At 41.6% G+C, this 20932-nt stretch overlaps 1 protein-coding gene across 1 annotated transcript; it reads left to right on the plus strand.

Annotated features, from left to right (window-relative positions):
- The first annotated feature begins 745 nt into the window (after positions 1 to 745).
- LOC146975691 (TRPM8 channel-associated factor homolog) lies at positions 746 to 19597 on the plus strand. The gene is made up of 11 exons (XM_085794914.1): positions 746 to 1413; positions 4140 to 4356; positions 5484 to 5775; positions 9973 to 10274; positions 11038 to 11212; positions 11770 to 11864; positions 12060 to 12270; positions 17212 to 17448; positions 18318 to 18541; positions 18636 to 18749; positions 19141 to 19597. The coding sequence occupies exons 1-11, from the start codon at positions 764 to 766 to the stop codon at positions 19381 to 19383; spliced, it is 2760 nt and encodes a 919-aa protein (XP_085651040.1). The 5' UTR covers positions 746 to 763; the 3' UTR covers positions 19384 to 19597.
- The last annotated feature ends 1335 nt before the right edge of the window (positions 19598 to 20932 follow it).

Raw genomic sequence — 20932 nt, forward strand, 5'->3', positions numbered from 1 at the left:
GGACAGAGTACTCGACTCCAGTACTTGTTTAAGAGTACAAATACTACTGGTCCAAATTTACTGCGTTACAAGTAAAAGTAGCTCAGTCGACATGTTACTCAAGTAAGAGTAAAAAAGTACTTGCTTTTAAAGCTACTTAAGTATCCAAAAGTACATGCTTTTAAATTTACTTTAAGTAAAAGCAAGAGTAAGCGTAAATTTCTTATTTTTGACATCAATGAATTTGTATAATTTTTTCTAAATGAATTTAAGGACCTTTTAACTCTTGTTTCTGAGAATTAACTCTTTGAAACCACCTGCACTGATGTGCTGCTTTTAGGGGTTAGGGTTTCCTTCTTTGACAAACACAGCTTGTGTCCAATAGGATTTTAGAGAAAAAAAAAGAGCAGACCTGAAAGTAACGAGTACTTTTCAGCCTTCCTAGAAATTAACTTGAGTAAAAGTAAAAATATTTGTCTTGGAAATGTATTCAAGTAAGAGTAATAAGTACCAAAGAAATATAATACTCAAGTAAAGTACAAATCCTCTGGATAGTACTCAAGTAAATTTACTCTGTTACTGTCCACCACTGATCATTACTCATTCCCACTTTTTAGGCTTTTTAGATTCTCTAAAAACTGCAAACTTTTATTCTTTATTCTTCTTTCTTTCTACTCCAACAGGTCAGCCTGACATCTGACATCTAACAATTGTCAAATCTGTGTGATTTGCTTTGCTGCCATCGTCTTCCCGATCAGTTTTCAGAGCATCAACCCTCGTCACCATGTCCAACGAGACGACCAAGAACGAGCTTGAAGCGTCATACCTGTCGCTGATGAGAGGCTTGAGACAGCTGGATCTTCGTCCCTTACCCCGGACCCCCTGTGATCTGGTTCTGACCGGAGACCACGCCTTTCCTTTGGTCATGAACAGTAAAGGCCAGGTCCTGATGGCCGCCTCTCTCTACGGCCGTGGAAGGATTGTGGTTCTTGGTCATGAGGCCTACCTGACGGATTTCCCTGCTCTGGTAGAGAACGCCCTGACGTGGCTGAGAGGAGATGGATCTGACAACCTGTCTGTGGGGATCCACAGGAACGTAAAAGCAGTCGCTGATAACCTCAGCAAAGCCAGCTTCCAAGCCAGTGTTGTCGGGGCCTTAAGTGACAATCGGGGCGTTGGTGTGTATGTGACAGATGCCTACAGTGTGGGTGCAGACCCGAAGCACCTGGTGGCGTTCCTGAAAGCCGGAGGAGGAGTTCTCATCGCGGGTCAGGCGTGGCACTGGGCCTCAGAGCACCCTAAGGAGAACGTGCTGCTTCAGTTTGGGGGAAATAAGGTTTCTGGCGTAGCAGGGATCTACTTCTCTGGGCGTGTCGGGGAGAAAGACTACCTGCCTGTCTATCCTCAGATCCCTTCCTCCTGGATGGCTGTTGCGTGAGTGTATACTCTACTTCTCTTTATTGGTTTTCACAATTGAAAATCAAGTTTCAAGTTTCAATACTTTATTGCCATGTCAACAACATTGTTGATTGGGATTTGTTTCAGTGGGCTTCACACACTGACATAAAAACACAACATACACCCAGTACAGTACATGATAAAAACAGAGTAAAGTGCACTGCACACAGTAATAAATAGATAATCAATAAATCAATAGATAAATATAAATATGGCACATTAAAACAATACTCTGTCCCTCTAAATGGACTATGGTATTTAAAATAATATTTCTGAGGTGTTGAGGAGTCTGACAGTTTGTGGGTATGTGCTGTTCTGGAGTCGGGTTGTTCTGGATTTTATGCTCCTCAGTCTTTTTTGTGAGGGCAGGAAGTTAAAAAGGCAGTTAGCTGGGTGGGAGGGGTCTTTTAAAATCTTAACGCCTTTCTTCTGCAGTCTGGCCTCATAGATCTCAGATGTGGATGGAACCTCACATCCAATGATTTTAGATGCAGTGCGTACCACCTTGTTTAGCTGCCTCTCTTCCTCCGCAGACACATTCCCAAACCAAACAGTGATGCCAAACCAAACCAAATGTAACAGCATTTAAACAGAAATGCAAAGAACAAACTTTTTTCCTGCTAAAATTATCATTAGGACATTGTTGAGCCAGTCTAATCTTTTCTAGCTTCAGGGGTTGTAGTGTATCTCTAACCCAATGTCTGTAGGAGGGCGGGGCAGCCTGTTTCCAATTAAGTAAAATTATTCTTCTCGCTAAGAGGGCGACAAAAGCAATGCGATCAGATTGTGCCCTATAGGAAGAGGATTGTCCTCACATTGAATACCAAATATGGCCGTGAGAGGGTTTGGGTTTATTGATCTTTTAAATATCTTGGATAGGGATATGTCGAATATGGATGACCGGTTACCTGATAGTCTTAGACAAAACCAGAATCTATGAGCTCATGTTGCAGGTGAAAATTTGCATCTATTATCCGTTGCTGGATACATCTTTGCGATTCTGGCTTTGGACAAGTGCAGCCTGTGTGCTACTTTAAATTGAAGAAGGCTACTGTATGTCTGGCACAAATTGATGAGGAAAATATGTCTGACCATTCAGTATCTGTAATTTTTAAATTCAGATCAGCCTGCGTCCGTCAATGCATCAAGAGATGCTAACTGTAAAGATGAGAGTTTCATATATTTGGCAGATATTATGCCTTTGTTAGATGGAGCTGTTGGTCAGGGATTGCAGGATATGTTCAGTTCAGTTCAGTTCAGTTCAGTTCAGACAACTTTATTAGTCCCCGGGGGCAATTCAGTTTAAGCAGTTCTGGCGTAGAGAAAAACACACAAACAACAACCATGACATAACAACAAGCAGCAGACGACAACAGGAGTACAATATGCAAATCAGTACATATCCCCAGGGGGCTAAGGCACTTACAGTAAGCCACTGTCTCTTAATAACAGAGACCAACCATATGATCGTGTTTGGTTACGAATCCAATCCCGCACCTGTAGAAATCTTAAAAATTTTGATTTTGGTAATACTCTCCTCTTCTTTATCTGTACATTTAGAAAAACAAAACGTGTTCACGACAGTATTACGACAACTTTAATTGCATGTCAGCGTCTAAACTCAATGTATTTGTTCAGATGCTAACATGGTGAGAAGAATTCATTGTCAGTTAAACTTGATCATCACGCTGAAGCAAAACTGGGTCTTTAATTCTTTTTTTTTTTTTGTTTATTTCGGGCATGTCAATTAAGTCATCATCATCACACTTCATCTTAGTTCAAATCATACAATTCACATGGGAAAGGGAAAGCGGGAGAAGCAAAAGCTTATCTAGTCCCGCCCCCATTAGCCTACCCACAGAATAAAATCTTCATCATAATCTTTTCTTTTTCTTTTTTACATTTTAACATAACATTTTTTTTTTTTCTTATGACATTTTGACATAACATGTTACAGCAGGATCATGATTAACATTAACACAGCCGGTCAGTGTCTTGTTGACAAAAAACCCACCTCTTTAATCTGGCTTTTTACAGTTAGTCTTCTATTTTATTACTTTCTTCTCTCTTATTCTTATCTTTCTTTTGAGTGTTTTTATATTTTGTCTTACATTTCTATCCTGCATTTTATTCTATTTTATTAAATTTCTTTTTTTTTTTTTTTTACTATTGCTATATTTTATTGTTGTTTTTTAATCTTTGTGCATTAGTCTCCACGTCATTCTTCTTGATTCACTTCTTATACTTTTTCAATCAAAAAATAAAGCACTTTGAACGGCATTTATTTGCTTTGAAAGGTGCTATATAAATAAAATTTGATTGATTGATTGGTAGGATAGGTAGTATACAGAGCTGAAGTCTAGCTCTAGAGTACATACAGATTACGTGTGTGTCTGTGTGTATATTTGTCCATCATGAGTGAACAACAGTCTCATCCTGGGGCGGTGCGTGGTGCAGTGGTTAAGGCGGCCGCCCCATGTAGAGGCTACAGTCCTCAACGCAGGCGTCCCTTTCCTGCATGTCATTCCCCCTCTCTCTGCCTCCCCCTTTCCTGTCTATCTCACTATGTGCTGACAAATAAAGGCAAAAATGCCAAAAAATATACTTAAAAAAACAGTCTCATCCTGTAGCCTGGCATGTCACAGAGTAACTTTATATGCGGTATCCCTCTCTGTCCTCTCCTCTTCCCCCTTTTCACACAGGACCGGTAAGGACTTTAAGGACGACTTGGATTTCCTCCTCCAGGGGGTCTCAGACTTTGACATCCAGGGTGGAACAGTAGCTTCTGAGATCCTGGTCCACGGCCCTCTGACCTTCCCCATCGGCAAATCTGAGGATGGACGCGTGTTTCTGGCAGGAGCCTACTACGGGAAGGGACGTGTCGTCGTGATTAGTCATGAAGGACTTCTGGGACGAGAGGTAATGACCGGTCTTAAAGGGATACTGTAGTTCAGCATTTTGGCAAATTGGCCCATTGCCATAATCCCTATAGTTTTAGGAGTAGGTTTGATACCTTTAATTGTCGGTGCAAGCTATTTTTAGAACGGCTGAGCAGAGCCACGAGCTGCTCAGAGCTACGCTACGGAGGCTAATGGGATTTCTTGGTTTCCCTCATCAAATTAATGAAATACACAATCCAACAACTCCAAAACGCTCTGGTGGACAAGTCGTGACCTGCACATTCACCACGCTATGAGATAATAACAGAACGTTACCAGACAGAGTTGTTTTAGAGGGAAATGCAGAGACTGCTTGCCGAAAAACTGCTCCCGACGGGAACGCGCATCAGCGGTTTTGCATGAATTTCCCTCTAAAACAACTCTGTCTGGTAACGTTCTGTTATTATCTCATAGCGTGGTGAATGTGCAGGTCACAACTTGTCCACCAGAGCGTTTTGGAGTTGTTGGATTGTGTATTTGATGAGTTTGATGAGGGAAACCAAGAAATCCCATTAGCCTCCGTAGCGTAGCTCTGAGCAGCTCACGGCTCTGCTCCGCCGTTCTAAAAATAGCTTGCACCGACAATTAGAGGTAATGAACCTACTGCTATGACTATAAGAGTTATGGCCAATTTACCAAAATGTTTAACTATCCCTTTAAGTTTTCTGTCTTAATCAATCAAACTAGTCAATCAATTAGTTGTGGCATAGTAAAAACGTATTACATAATGATATAGTATCTAGGAAGCTAAAAAGAGAAAAGGCAGTATTATAGTATAGGGGGTGAATAAATAAATATGTATATAGTATATGTATATATGTGTGTGTGTGTGTGTGTGTGTGTGTGTGTGTGTGTGTGTGTGTGTTTTATTTGTCACATTTGAAGAAAGAAAGAAAGAAAGAAAGAAAGAAAGAAAGAAAGAAAGAAAGAAAGAAGCTGAGCGCTTGATAGATGGATATGACTTGGACTCCATTTTTACACATTAACATCCGACCACTAGCAGCAGCTGGCTGCTCATGTGCTAAATGATGAGCGTGGGGTTTGCCAAAAACATTTTCACGTGATTTGCTGCTGCCGCTGTTTTTCAATTAATTCCTGTCATTACAGACTTGGGCTCCATTTTGGAGCAACGCCCTTCACTGGTTGGACGAAGGCCGACAGGGGCTCGTTGGTGTCCAGCCCAACCACGCCCTCGAGGTTCTTATGAAGTCGGGGTTATCCTGTGAGAAGACAAGCTTCAGAAAGGACCTGAGTGTGTTTGTGTGCACGGCGTACAGCGATCAACATGCAGAGGAAATCCAAAACTTTGTGGCAGAGGGAGGCGGCCTGCTGATCGGCGGGCACGCCTGGAACTGGCAGTACTCGCACAGTGGGCAAAACGCACTGACAGAGTTTGAAGGTATGATAATGCACCACCTGCCAGGTTTAAATATGCATTGATATAATATCAGATAAGGTATGCAAAGTATATTCCAGACAATACTCTCTGAAAGACAGAGGCAGGAGACTTGGCTGGCTGCAGGTGTGGCTCAAACAGAGGCAGTTTTCATGATTTGCATGATGTTTTGTTGACTGCAGTGTGAGACAAATATGTTAAAAGCTGAGCCCAACACCGGTGTTTCAAGGCATCAATTAGTAGCCTCTATGTTGTAGCCTAGTCTCTCCTGAAAGATAATCACAGGGTTACATCAAAGAACATGCATGGAGTGCTACATGGGTATCAGTTGTCTTTGTCTCTTAATCTCTACAGTACCTCTAAATAATCACAGGGTTACATTTAATTCTGAAAACACTTGCAGACAGACAGTTTAGTTTAATGGAATTTGTGACCTTCACACTAAGAAAGTCACAGTAATTGCCAGACACATTGACAGTCCCTTTGTGCCACTTGGAAAGTTGTTGGCAGGGGGAGGGGGTTTCTAATGAGCTGTTCTGACGAGGTTTGTTTTTGCTACAGAGAGTCAGGAGAAATTTTCCAGACCCAGATAATATGACAGATATTTCCTGTTGGTACTAAACTTTGATGTCACGCCAGTGGCAGTGACAGCAGCAAAACAACCAAATGTAAACTAATATAAACTTGGAGATGTTAAAAACAGAGAAAAACTCCAAGGCACTCTCTCTTGGGTCAATTAAATGCCTTTAAAGCAGAAGTAAGCGATATTTTTGTGTTAATATAAGTCTTAAATAGTTATATCTTCCGACAGCAATCACTTACATAGAGTGTTTGGACTGAAACACGGGTCTGTCAGTCACTCTGCTCTGCTCTGAGCCGAGGAGAAAACTTTTCTCGTATCCTACAAGTTTTATCCAATGAGGAGAGAGAACGGCATGAAGGACTGTGTGACGTAGGGACGACGACCAGTAGATCCATGACGAGGGCGGGGGCTGCTAACTCCATTGGCTGACAAGACGTTATGGTGCGTTCAAGGCAACCCGTAACTCGTGTTTTTCCTACCTGTGAAGTCGTACCAGTTCGATCTGGTACGAGTTCACGGGTCGGAAGTTACGAGTGGCCGTTATAGTGACTTTCACAGATAAAATAGGTCGGAAAAACACGAGTGGGTTGCCTGGAACGCTACAAAGTCATAAGTCGTGACGTGAAGCTGTAATTTACGGTTTCAAAAGCCTGCCTGGAACGCAGCATTAGCCAAAACGACCGGATTGCTTACTTCTGCTTTAATTAAAGCAGTACTAAAGAACTTTCAGTTTTGGTTGAGTTTGGCGGCACCTGTGGTCCAAAGCGGTAGTGTTTTGCCTGAAGGAAGACTCCATTTCCCATGAACACTAGCGTGAAGCCCTGTAAATATCCTGTATTAAAATTAACAGAAGACATCAAAACTAAGTTTCTGTTTCCAGTGGATCATTTCAAAGTGAAAACACAAACATAATCCATTGCTAAAGTGCCGTTTTGCCTGTTCCTTCCTTGTTGTGACTCGCAAAAGTGAAAGTGAAAGTAAAGTGAGAGCCGGGTTCCTACCATGCTCCTCAAAGCTGCTTAGTGCCAGAGAAAGAGATACAGACCCCCTCAGACCACGACAGAGGTGTCATTCAACTTGTTGTAAGTCGATGTATCATCACAAAAGTTATGAAAATATTTTATGAAGGTTGAAAAGTTACTTAGTGCTGGTTTAATCTGGCATTGTCACAATAACAAGTTTGAAATAACTACGACACGTTCATCAGGGAGTAAAACAAACCTGGCTTGGCTTCCTCCTGCTCCTTTTCTAGCATACACTGTTTATTGATTTGAATATTGGTCTTGTTTGTATTTGTTGGACACTAAAACACATGTTATTTGTTTAATATGTCTATTCGTTTTTTAAATATGTTCGAAATAAAGAATCCATTGAAAAATAGAATAAACTGCTGCTCAGAAATCTGCCGCTTGGTGGTAGGCCAATGGTAGAGAAGTAATCATTACAGTACGAGCTGCTGGTGAGGAAGTCAAGGCACTGAGGACACCATGAGGGGGAAGTGGAGAATGACAACTTGTAAAACACAGATAAAATATGCAGTGTGAGAAATGTAACAGACCAACAGACCTGCAGACTGGAATTTAAAAGTTTCAACACAGCAGATTAAGTCAGGTTCATTTTTTTTTTTCATTTGATTTGATTTATTCGTCAAAATTTCATGATCAATATGGGCGAAAGGGCGAAGGCAGAAGCAAAGCTTATTAATGCCATTGCCTACCCTATTTATAGGAAGAAAAATTACAATAACAAAACAAAAGAAAATTTGTAGGAAGATTACACTCGAAGAGTAGAGTAAGTAAAGTGAATAGTATCAAAACAAAACAAGCAGAACCATCATTTAGTAATAATAATTAACTTACTTTATCCAAGTGTTAAATATTTATTCAATACATTGATTTTAAACATCCTTTTAAATTGGGTAATAGTTGTACATGATTTTAATTCATTGTCAAGACTATTCCATAATTTTACTCCAATAACAGAAATGAATTTGGCTTTAGTATTTGTCCTTGCTTTTGGTTTGTTTAAAGCAGAAGTAAGCGATCCGGTCGTTTTGGCTAATGCTGCGTTCCAGGCAGGCTTTTGAAACCGTAAGTTACAGCTTCAAGTCACGACTTACGACTTTGTAGCGTTCCAGGCAACCGCAACTCGCGTTTCTCCGACCTGTTTTACCTGTGAAAGTCACTATAACGGCCACTCGTAACTTCCAACCCGTGAACTCGTACCAGATCGAACTGGTACGACTTCACAGGTCGGAAAAACACGAATTACGGGCTGCCCTGAACGCACCATAACTTCTTGTCAGCCGACGGAGTTAGCAGCCCCCGCCCTCGTCATGGATCTGTCCTCGTCCCTACGTCACCACATTCACGCGCATCCCTTGGCTGTACACACAGCCCTGCATGCCGTTCTCTCTCCTCATTGGATAAAACTTGTAGGATACGAGAAAAGTTTTCTCCTCGGCTCAGAGCAGAGCAGAGTGACTGACTGACAGTGTTGTGCAAGTTACTGAAAAATAGTAACTAGTTACAGTTACTAGTTACTTCATTTTAAAAGTAACTCAGTTAGTAACTGAATTACTTAAACCAAAAAGTAATGCGTTACTGAGAAAGTAACTTTTTCATTACTTTAAAACTTTTTTTTGTTGTTGTTTTTTCCAATGCTCCCACTAAATAAAGGTTGATTGAATAGGCTTTACGCACAGCTCCACTACTTCCTTTTTTTTATCTGTAAATTTTACCATCATCATCATGCTGCATGATGTCAGCAGCTACAGCAGCTTTGACCTAACAGAACTGCAAAAAAATCTTGAGGATACGTCTTAACCGAGTTACATTCAAGAACCTGCATGTTTTCAATGACGGAAAGTAAATTCATTTTTTTCGATCGATCAGCTGTGTTTACCCAGAGCGGTCGATCAGCTGTGTTTACCGTTTTGGTGGATTTGAGTCCGTCTGTCGGACTCAAACCGCTGCTGCTCGGTGGAGTGGGTGCTTGTGTGTCTCACTGTGACTCTGGAGCTGTGTCCCAGGGGCTGCACTGGCACACAGCTGATCGGTCTCGGATGCTGCGTTAGCTGCGTTACCTTAACTCGCCGTCATGCCCTGTCCTGAGGCAGCTGATGTGTGGCCGAAACCACCTTGCGTTTCATTCAACCGAACTGTAGTAACGCGCCACTTCACATTCTCAGTAATGGCAACGGGGTTGTAACGATGGGAAAAGTAATTAATTAGATTACTCGTTACTGAAAAATATAACGCCGTTACTAACGCCGTTATACTCTAACGCCGTTATTACCAACACTGCTGACTGACCCGTGTTTCGGTCCAAACACTCTATGTAAGTGATTGCTGTCGGGAGATATAACTATTTAAGACTTATATTAACACAAAAATATCACTTACTTCTGCTTTAAAATGCAGGTCCCCCTGAGGTCATACTGGGACTCTCTAGTTGAGAACAGCTTTTGTATGCAGGGTGGAAGTAGGTTGTTTATTGCCATATAGGTTATTACAGCAGTGTTGAAATTGACCAGGTCTTCGAATTTCAATGTTTTGGTACTGGTGAAGAGCGGATTGGTTGGTGCTAAGTAATCCTTTTGCTTCAATGTCTTTCAGGGAACAAGATTCTGAACCAAATGGGCTTGAGCATAATGGCAGACACAATCAGTGGGGGTTTATTCAAGGCCCCCGAGCCCTGTGAAGCCGCCGAGGACGGCTACCACTTCCGCCACCTTCTCCACCGCTTCGCCGGCCACGTGAACGAGGGGAGGGAACTCACCGAGGGCGAGCTGGGATGTCTGAAGAAGCTGGGCAGAGACTGCAGCACCTACTTAAGCCTGAAGGCTCACTGCTGCCCCGCCTACACACAGGTCTTGTCCACGCTCACGGATGTCGTGCTGAGGGCGGGAATGCCACAGGTGAAAATAAACTCCTCATGATCATGTTACAGAAAAGAGCAGTAAGAGTTATTCACAAGGGAGGCAACAGAGAACCCTCAAATAGATTTTTTTTTAATTTTATTTCTGCAGGCTTATTGAAAGTGGCCGATCTAATAGAACTTCAGACCTTAAAAATAATGTATAAAGCAAAGAACAGATCATTACCAGAACATTTACAGAACTTGTTCAAACTGGAGGAAGAGGACAACAACAGACTGAAGCTTGATTTTAAACATAAATGTGCAAGGCTAAGCTTAAAACAAATGTGTAATTTCTGTTGCAGGTGTAAAACTATGACATTCACAAAGCAAGGAACTGAAAAGTTGTACAAGTATATCTCAGTTAAAGAAAATGTTTTAAAAAGAAAAGATAAGCGCCTACAAAAAAGAAGAAGGAGAAAGAGAAAAAGAAGGGGAAAAAAGAAAAGATAGATAGACGAATGGTGTCCACTGCTATTTTGCCTGTTTGTTTTCTTGTTATTATTATATGTTTCATCATCCTTATTTTTTTTTAAATAGAGTATAATATTGGTGTTGATAGTAAGCCAATGCAATTATAACAATAGAGAGGGGCAGGTAGGTACTATAAGTTTTTCTTCATCCTGCTCCTTTTCATTTATGGTGACTATTATGTAAATATGTGCAACCATGTGAAGTATGTATACCATAAATGGAATAAATCAAAAAATGAAATGAAAGCTATAAACCTTGTACAATATAATCATGATTGATTTTCTGTCAAGGTTTCCGGCAGCAGCCCTGTGAAGACCCCCAAAGAGCACCTGCTCCTCACGGTGGGGGGAGAGCTGTATGAAGCTTCTTCAAACCCCGACGCTCTCCTGCCTCACCTCATCAAAGACAACCAGCTGATGCCGGTCGTCTACAACCACAGGATCATGATTAACGTTAACACAGCCGGTCAGTGTCTTGTTGACAAATCACCCACCTCTTTAATCTGGCTTTTATGTTATTATCTCATAGTTATTTTATTCTATTCAGTTTTACAGTCTTCTATTTTATTACTTTATTCTCTCTTATTATCTTTCTTTTGAGTGTTTATATATTTTGTCCTATATTTCTATCCTGTATTTTATTCTATTTTATTAAAATTTTTATATTTTATCATATTTTATTGTGTTTTTTTATTATTATTATTTATTGATTGATTTATTACTGTTGCTATATTTTATTGTCGTTTTTAATCTTGGTGCATTAGTCTCCACGTCATTCTTCTTGTTTCACTTCTTATATATATACACTTTTTCAATCAAAATGTAAAGCACTTTGAACGGCATTTATTTGCTTTGAAAGGTGCTATATGAATAAAAAATTTGATTCATTGATTGATTGAAATATGTATTGAATATATTTGTGATTAGATCAGTTTGAAAATGCAAATCACTGAGTGTAACTTTGCTGCTGCTTTGTATTTATTTGTGTGTGTGTGTGTGTGTGTGTGTGTGTGTGTGTGTTAGAACGGGAGGAGTGGGTCAGTACAGGTCTCTACCTCGCTCCTGGTATGAAGACCTACGTGATCATACCTGCAGACATCGTCAACAGCGGGTGGGAGGTACAGTCTGCAAAATCAAACATTAGACAAATAATACAGGTGGACTGTTGAGTTCAGGTGTGTTCACAGTTGATTCAAGTGAGAATAAGGCTGAAAGTAAAGTTTAGGTTTTTAGGTTATAATAGAAATCCACCTTCTAACAAATCAACTAATAAATGATATCCAATAATGCAGCTTTTCCTTTTTCTTCCTCAGGTCCAGATCGGCTGTCAGACAGATCAACTGAAAGCTGAGGAGTTAAAGAGACCGCCGATGGTTTACAAACGATTCCCCATAACCTCGGAGACGATGCAGGTGTGGAACCTGTGGGGGGGGCTCGTCTACCTGGTGGCCCCGCCCAAAACACAAGTGGAGGGACCGGAGGTCATAGTGCAGATGGCTGTTTCTGCCCCGTATTACAAATCAGGTCAGTGTTTGGAGGGTAGACCTGTCATACTGTACGTAGATGGAGAGTGACGTTTCGTGAAGTGATATTTTGTGATTATTGTGGCCCCAGCTGAAGGTTTGGCGATCATTTTTAGGTGGGTATTGATTAATAAGATCGGACGGTAAGTCGATGGGTGGATTGGGTCGTTATTGGGTCTTAGAAAGAGTGTCATAATAGTGGTATTCATGTGTGTGTGGAGGTGGCTTTGGTTTCTGTAGTAACTCTGTGGTGATAAAGTGTCCTGAAAGTCTTCATAGAGTATTCAGGTATGAATCCATGAGGTCAAGGTGATTAATTGTTGGCTGTTTTTTAATACAAGGGACAGGGCTTTACCCTGTAATGGTAATGGATATGTATAAAAAAGTTTGTTCTTTAGATACAGTAGCTAGTCTCTAGGTCAGGGCTCCAGACTGCCCCTAAATATTTGCTCCTAAAATTTGAGTCAGTGCAAGAAGCCTGTGCATATTCTCATTTGTCCAGATCATAGTATCTCAAAGGAGTTTTCAATCGAAAGCAACTGGACTTGGTTATTTGTCTAGGAAGACGCTTCACCTCTCATCCAAGAGGCTTCATCAGTTCATGTACACATCTGACCAGGCTGGGACTGGTCCAACTATCTGGTGTGGAGACCCAGGTATTTAACCTCTTGTGTGGGCGTTCACAAGGCTGATGATGCCACTGGTTCCCTTTTGTGCTCCAAGTGCCAACGACAGTCGTTTGAGTGACTGTCTTTGGTGGAAAGTTGGTTTCAACTTCGTTAGTGCCCTATTGTGTTATAACGACAGTCGTTGGAGTCACTTGCCACTTGTGAACAGTTGTTTTTTAGAGGCTAGATCAGGGGTGTCCAAACTTTTTTCAGTGAGGGCCAAATACAGAAAAATAAACAAAGGGCCGGGTCACACACTGGTGACATATTAACACATTTTTTTCCTACACATTTCTAACTCACCGGTAAAGAACATTCACTCAGTGGGAGCAGTGCTGTGCTTTGGACTGCAGGATGGCTCAGGAGAAAGTTTGGTGGTTGAGACACGAAGGACTTCACAGAGATGGCTATCAGTCATTCTGGTTCTCAGTCTGCTTTTGTTCTGATTTAACAGAGAAAATGTTTGTTCACATATGTATGTTGAGCCGAACAGGCTCATCATTCTTTTTGCGTGGCGTCGCATCATAGGAAACTTGGCATTATCCAAACTCTGATAGAAGTCAGGGAGGGAGAAAAGCTGATGTTGACTCTTCAGAGAATCATCACAATGCATTTCAATGAGTTCTAACTGCAGACTCTCTTCCACTTCTTCTGCATCCACCATGAAGGGAGTGGAGAACAGCTTGATTTCTTTCTCAATGGCAGAAAAATCTTGGAAACGCTGGTTGAATTCTGTCACAAGAGATGCAATCACAGACACATATTTTTCCTTTTTAGCAGAAAGGTTGGCCTCTGGAAACGCAGACTTGATTTCAGACAGCGTGGGGAAGTGTGCAGCATTAAAGTTCCGTAGCTGTGTCTCAAATAGGCGGAGCTTTACACAGAACGCTTTGATGTGCGCATGCAGGTGTGGCACCAGCTGTTCTTTGCCTTGTAGGTTCTTGTTCAGTGTATTCAGATGATGAGTAAGATCAACTAAAAATGCCAGGTCTGCCAGCCATAGAGGGTCACTCAGCTCATGAAGCGGTCGGCCCTTCTCTTTCAAAAACTCGTCGATTTCTGATCTCAGCGAATAAAACCGCTGCAGCACAGAGAGGCTGAGCCACCGCACGTCACAGTGGTAGAGCACATCCCCGTATTCAGCATCCACCTCAGATAGGAAAGCTTGAAATTCTCTGTGGTACAGTCCTCTAGCTCGAATTATGTTGACAGTTTTTACAACAGTGTTCATCACATCGCCCAGCTGGACAGTCTTAGCGCACAGTGCCTCTTGGTGGATTATACAGTGCACTCGAACAGCCTCACCTCCGCTCTCTTTTACCTTGGCGCACACCAACGATGCCATTCCTTTGCGCTCACCCGTCATAGCCGGAGCTCCATCCATTGTTACTCCACAGAGCTTGTCCCATTTTAGCCCCATATTTTCAACTGCATCTGACACAGCTTCAAAAATGTCTTTGCCCGTCGTTGTGCCTTTTAGGCTCTTCATATCAAGCAGCTCCTCCGTACAGCAAAAATTATTATCAACTCCCCACAAATAAATTAACAGCTGCACGGTGTCTGTAGCATCTGTGCTCTCATCACATGCAATTGAGTAAAAATGCAAAAGCACAAGCTTTGTCTCTGAGCTGATCTTTCAAGTTAGCTGACAAGTCCTCGATTCGCCGCACCACTGTATTTCTGGACAGGCTCACGTTGTTAAAATCCTGCACTTTTTCCGGGCACATTATTTCTGTGACTTTGATGAGGCACTGCTTTATGAAATCACCGCATGAGAACGGTTTGCCGTGCTGGGCAATGAGTTTAGCAACTTCATAACTTGCTGCTGTGGCATTTTCTTGTGTTTTGTTGGCACAGGAAAAAAACTGTTGTTGAACTTGCAGGCTAGCTGCCATTTGCTTGACTTTCTGTATTCGTTCAGCATCGGTGTACGATGTGTAGCTCTGATGTTTGGTCTCATAGTGCCGACGGACATTATACTCTTTCATCACAGCAACAGCTTCATTGCAAATCAAACAGACACACTTTCCGTTGATTTCTTTGAAGAAATATTCATTTTCCCACCATGTCTGAAATCTTCTGTACTCACTTGCTATTTTGCGTTTCTTCGGTTCTGCCATTTCTGGTAACTGTACGGGCTCGCGGGAAAAGCTCTTCTTTGCTTAAAGGGATATTTCGGCGTAAGTTTAACCCATGGTCCAACGCACCGTAACACCGAGTTAGACCCCCCCTCGGGAGATGAAGTCTGCTAACCGCTAGCTTCTCCAGTTGTAGCAACTTTAGCAATGACCGCACCATAACAAACAGGGCAGTATACTGATCCACTATCCACCGATCAAAAAGCCACTTACAGCCACAAATAATGCTCAGAACAGCACCAAACATCATCAACAGTACAAACAGGGTCCGAGGCACCAAACATCTGTTAGCTTAGCCTGGTTTCTATTGAAAAGAGACAAAAACAACTCACCCACTCTGCTCCAGTTATACGCTATGCAGCAACTTTCCGCGTCCAGCATAGAGTCCAGGCACTGACAACACACGTCCGAGTCCGACTGGCAGCACAGACATCTGGTTTCAGCGGCCACCGACAGGGATTGACCACCACACTGACCACTTGATTCCCCCAGGTCCAGCACATAGACGCCCCCAGCTCTCTCCCTCTGTCACTTTTAGCCTCCGTTTCCAGCACATAGCCTCCACCGCAGCTGCCCCTCTTTCACTTTACTCCTCCATTTTCCTCAGCTTGTCTTCAGTAAACTCGGTCTCAAACGGATAGTGGCGCCCATCGAAATTAAACCAGTCGTTGTTGTTCTCAAACTCCATAATCTCAGCCATGTCCGTGATGTCTCCATGGATGTATTATATTAACTGATGTCTCCTTCACTAAATTACAGTCTCTTCCAGCAACGAACGGTGTCCTGGTCGCGCGTGTGACGTGACGTTGCGTCTAATGTCGCGCTTGTTTACGTAATTGTCTCCGTTCATTTCCCTGTGAACACTCGATAATAACTAAACTGATAGGCAAGATATATAGAGACTTTGGCTGCATTATATGGAGTAATACACACACATTCATCCTAGCTGCGGGACTCTGCTTCACTCGGTAATCGCCTCCACGCCAGCTGACTACCTACAAGCAGACATCACAGATATAGGATATGGGGGAATCAAGTGGTCAGTGTGGTGGTCACTGCCTGTCGGTGGCCACTGAAACCAGATGTCTGTGCTGCCAGTCGGCCTCGGTGTGTGTTGTGAGTGCTGGACTCTACGCGGAAAGTTGCTGCATAGCGTATAACTGGAGCAAAGTGAGTTGTTTTCGTCTCTTTTCAATAGAAACCAGGCTAAGCTAACAGATGTTTGATGCCTCATATTATGTGCTGGGACCCTGTTTGTACTGTTGATAACGTTTGGTGCTATTCTGAGCATTATTTGTGGCTATAAGTGGCTTTTTGATCGGTGGATAGTGGATCCGTATACTGTGCTGTTTGTTATAGTGCGGTCATTGCTAGCGGTTAGCAGACTTCATCTCTCCAGGGGGGGTCTAACTCGGTGTTACGGTGCGTTGAACCATGGGTTAAACTTACGCCGGAATATCCCTTTAATTTTGTTTAGTGGAGAAGCACTAGCGCTGGCTCCATCTAGTGTTATAACTGAGAAGTGCAACAGAGTTGAGTTCAAGCTTCATGTGCGGGCCGTGGTCAATTATATTTTCATAATTTGCTGCGGGCCAATAAAAACTGGACCGCGGGCCGGCCGTAGTTTGGACACCCCTGGGCTAGATTGTTGAATCTCCTGGGAAGGGATGAAAGCAAGTACATTTTTCATCTACTTGCGCATGTGTCTTTTATAAACTGATACTTCACACAGAGATGCAGTGAACACACTTTTTTCACACAGATTTCAACACAGCTCCCTGTTAAGTGGCCATAGTTGTCAATGGGCCACTCATACTCATACTCTTGACCTCTATCACAGTAAGGACTTGCTAATATCAATATCATGTGCATTGTTTTTTCATGGTCATGATTGCAGCCTGGCTTCTATTATTCGTCATTATTCTGCAGTAGATGCAGTAGAGCTGTATGGTCCTATAGTACATTCGTAAGCTGTACAGTGATTCATGACAGACAGTCTGTGGAATGCAGTTTGTGAATCTCGTGGTTTGTTTTCATCTTAGCATGGGGCGTGTTGCATGAAAAAATAATCCAATAATACAACAATTCAAAGCTCAGTTTTGAATACATCTCTTCCATCCCTTTTGTTCTCTGTAGGTGTGACAACAGCAGCTGACTGGTCTTCGCTGCGCACTTCTCCCTCTCCCTGGGCGGAGTTGGAGTTTGACAACATCATCCTCATTGTCCCGTCCAGTGCTGTTCGAGACCTGGAGCACCCTGACAAGTTGGCGGCACACTGGGACGCCATCATGAGAGGAATCGCTGATCTTGCTGCCATCCCACACAAATTACCCCGAAAAGAACGTTTTGTGGCAGATGTGCAGATTTCCCATGGTGAGTGTGTTTGGCTCGGATACCCTGTCCCATTTCTCCACACTTGGCTGAGTGCGCTTGGTTACGCACACACATTTTGCTGGTGGAACGTACATTTGCATATAGTGTGCAAGCATGTATTAACAAAGATACTCTATTTAAGTGGCCAAGCGCGCAGGGATATTTAAAAGAAATCGGGACAAACTTGACAAGTGCAGCCTGTCCCATTGTGCAGACTTGCACAACTACGACACACACAGCACAGCAACAGTTTTAATAAATAGTGCTGATGGATCACAGTCTCATCAACTCCAAAAGTGTGCAAGATTCAAAGCGTGAGTAAAAAAAAAAAAAGAAGAATAAAGAAAAACACATACGATTAAACAGAGCGTGATGAAAAATATTCACATAAGTTATTATCAATAGAGGTAATTCATAATTATTTGTTAACAGGTCAAAAATGAACAGATGTAAAAGTAAATGTAGCCTAAAGCCAACAAAACGGAGATTAAAAAATATGCGATAAAATAATATAAAATATGAGATTAAAAAAGTCATAATTTTGAGATAGAAAGTCAAATTAATTTTACAGAAATGTATTCTATGGCACTTCCCTAACATGGCTTGTGACTGCACTGGTGGGATTTATACTTGGCCAAATACCGCTCCGATGCGGTCTTAACGTAAGTGTGGGTAAAGTGCAAATCAAGCTCGCTGCACTTTTGGTCGTTGGAGAAATGGGACACATTTGTGCACTTATACTAAGCCCATGAACGCACACGCCAAGTGCCCAAGCGTGTAAGTGTGATCGAGCCGTGCATGTTGGAACAGGCCCTCTGATTCTTGAGAAGGAGATGGAGCGTATCACAACTGACTTTTCCTCTGCCCAGGTTGGATGCATGCAGGTTACCCCATCATGATGCACGACACTGCAGTGGATGAGCTGATCAACATCGACCTCGCCACAAGCAAAGGCATATGGGGCCCCATCCATGAACTGGGACACAACCAGCAGAGAGGATACTGGGAGTTCCCACCGCACACCACAGAGTGCACATGCAACCTGTGGTCAGTGTATGTGCACGAGGAGGTGCTGGGGATCAACAGGGCAAAGGTGGAGTAAATCAGTTTTGTTTGGAGACCAGTGTCCGTTCAGAAAGTTTTTCAGTTTGGGCTTATATTGTTTCACAACCTTCTTCTTCATGTAGGCTCATGAACATCTGACTCCAGAAAATCGAAAGAAACGAATAGAGGAGTATGTCAAGGGGGGTAAGAAACTCGACAGCTGGGCAGTGTGGGTGGCCTTGGAGACATATTTGCAGGTAAGAAACAGTTCAGAAACAGAGGAATGATTGCTTAATCAATAAGGGTCAGCTGCTACTCTGAGTTGTCAGTCACATTGGACTGTAGGACATAGGACTTTCTGTATAATGGTATTTATGTACTTTTACAGCAGAGCAGAGTGACTGACAGACCCGTGTTTCAGACCAAACACTCTATAGAAGTGATTGCTGTCGGAAGATATAACTATTTAAGACTTATATTATAAGACTTATAAGAATTATAAGACTAAGACTTATACAAACATTCCGCTTACTTCTGCTTTAATTTCTCATTACAAATAAGTCAACACAAATAATGACTGACAAATCAAAGGACAACACTTTTTGTTTCTTTTTACATTTGTCTCTGCCCTTTTGTTCTGACACTTAGCTCCAGGAGAAGTTTGGCTGGGATGCCTTCAAGAAGGTGTTTGCAGCTTACCATGGCATGAGCAACTTTCCTGGTGACAAAGAAGGAAAGATGAACCTGTATGCGGAGACTTTCTCCAAGACACTGGGGATGAACCTGTGTGGGTTCTTCAAGGCCTGGGGCTGGCCCATCAAACCAGCCACCGAAGAGAAAGTCTCCAACCTGCCGACCTGGAGTGACCACCCCATGGTCCAGTATGGCTGAACTTAAGACTGCTTCAGACTGGCTGAAATGCAAAGAAATTGGTGTTAGTTGATAAGCGGGTAATCAGTTATTAACTATGTGTAAAACTGGGCTGATATATTTTTATTGTGGAAGTTATTTCAAATAATAATGAAGGGAAATGTCAATGGTGTAGAAATATTAGATTATTTGACTACAAATTAGGTCAGAACATGGACATTGTGCAATAAATAATATGCAATATATTTGTCTGCATTATTAAATGTTCTATAAATAAAATTACAGTACACACAAATTTAGCTGCATACAACCATTTTCTATGTCAAGACTACTAATTTCCGGTTCGAATGCACTCATCCGGTGAAGAACGGTCTTGCATCGATCGGCCTGAAGTAGCTAGCCTACTTTACAATTACAGGACAGTAAAGAGCGTGGGTAAAATGATTTTCCAGCAGTAAAAAAACAAAAACAAAATTGTATTTATTTGTATTTGTTTGTACTAGCCAGATCAATGTAATTAGTGCCATCTGTAGGCCTACTTACTGTACCAGCATTGGCAGCTTTGTGTCTGAGTCTGCTCTGGCTAAACCCAAGATGGAGAAACTTTCCCAGCAGCTCCATCCTGACCCAGAATTGGATTTGTTGTTGTTGTTGAGCTATGCGATGAAACCGGAGGGAGTTTATTTTTGCATTGTACCCGCGGTCCTGTGGCGAAATGGGCTCGTGTAGAAACATTTCCTGCTTAAAGGTTCCGACTTGACTTTTTTTTTTTTTTTTTACGGAAGTAGGCTATTTTTGATAGAAAAAGCTTCTTCTTTTTCTCCTTTTCTTTTGAGTAATGTACTTTTCTGTTTTTTTTTTTTTCCAGATAATTTCTTCATTCTGGGTTTGTTTGTTTTCTAAGTATTTTTTTCTTTTTTCTGAGTAATTTTTTGTTTCAAAATAACAAGATAGACCCCTGTCAAAATCCTGTGAGAAGCTCCCGCCTGAATCAAAAAAAAAAAAAAATAAAACATCTATCTAATGTAGCATTTCAGAATAAAAGCTCTATAGATAGATAGATAGATAGATAGATAGATAGATAGATAGATAGATAGATAGATAGATAGATAGATAGATAGGTGGCAGGAAAAAAAATTCTCTGTCACACACATAGCTTACTGTAACACACAGTGTTCACAAAATCTATCTTCACTGAAAGACTGATGGAAATTACTCTGAAAAAACAGAAACACGAAGTAATCAGAAAAACAGAACTTTTTTTTGTTTTACGAAAGTATTTTTGATAGAAAAAAAGCTGCTTTTTCTCCTTTTCTTTTGAGTAATGTACTTTTCTGTTTTTCAGAGTATTTTTTCTGTTTTGTTTTTGTTTTTCACCGAATTTCTTCATTCTGGGTTTGTTTGTTTTCTAAATATTTTTTTGTTTCAAAATAACAAGATAGACCTCTGTCAAAATCCTGTGAGAAGCTCCCACCTGAATCAAAAAAAAAAAAATCAAACATCTATCTAATGTAGCATTTCAGAATAATAGATAGATAGATAGATAGATAGATAGATAGATAGATAGATA

This window comes from Trachurus japonicus, chromosome 13 (assembly GCF_045865225.1).
Source record: "Trachurus japonicus isolate A0001 chromosome 13, Traja_1.0".
Taxonomy (NCBI): Eukaryota; Metazoa; Chordata; class Actinopteri; order Carangiformes; family Carangidae; genus Trachurus; species Trachurus japonicus.

What these genes read in the sequence shown, in the direction of transcription:
- LOC146975691 (XM_085794914.1), top strand. Translation starts at nt 764, where the DNA reads ATGTCCAACGAGACGACCAAGAACGAGCTTGAAGCGTCATACCTGTCG. An exon ending in TCCTCCTGGATGGCTGTTGC is followed by an intron (nt 1,414 to 4,139) that starts GTGAGTGTATAC and finishes CTTTTCACACAG; the next exon opens with GACCGGTAAGGACTTTAAGG. An exon ending in CGCACTGACAGAGTTTGAAG is followed by an intron (nt 5,776 to 9,972) that starts GTATGATAATGC and finishes AATGTCTTTCAG; the next exon opens with GGAACAAGATTCTGAACCAA.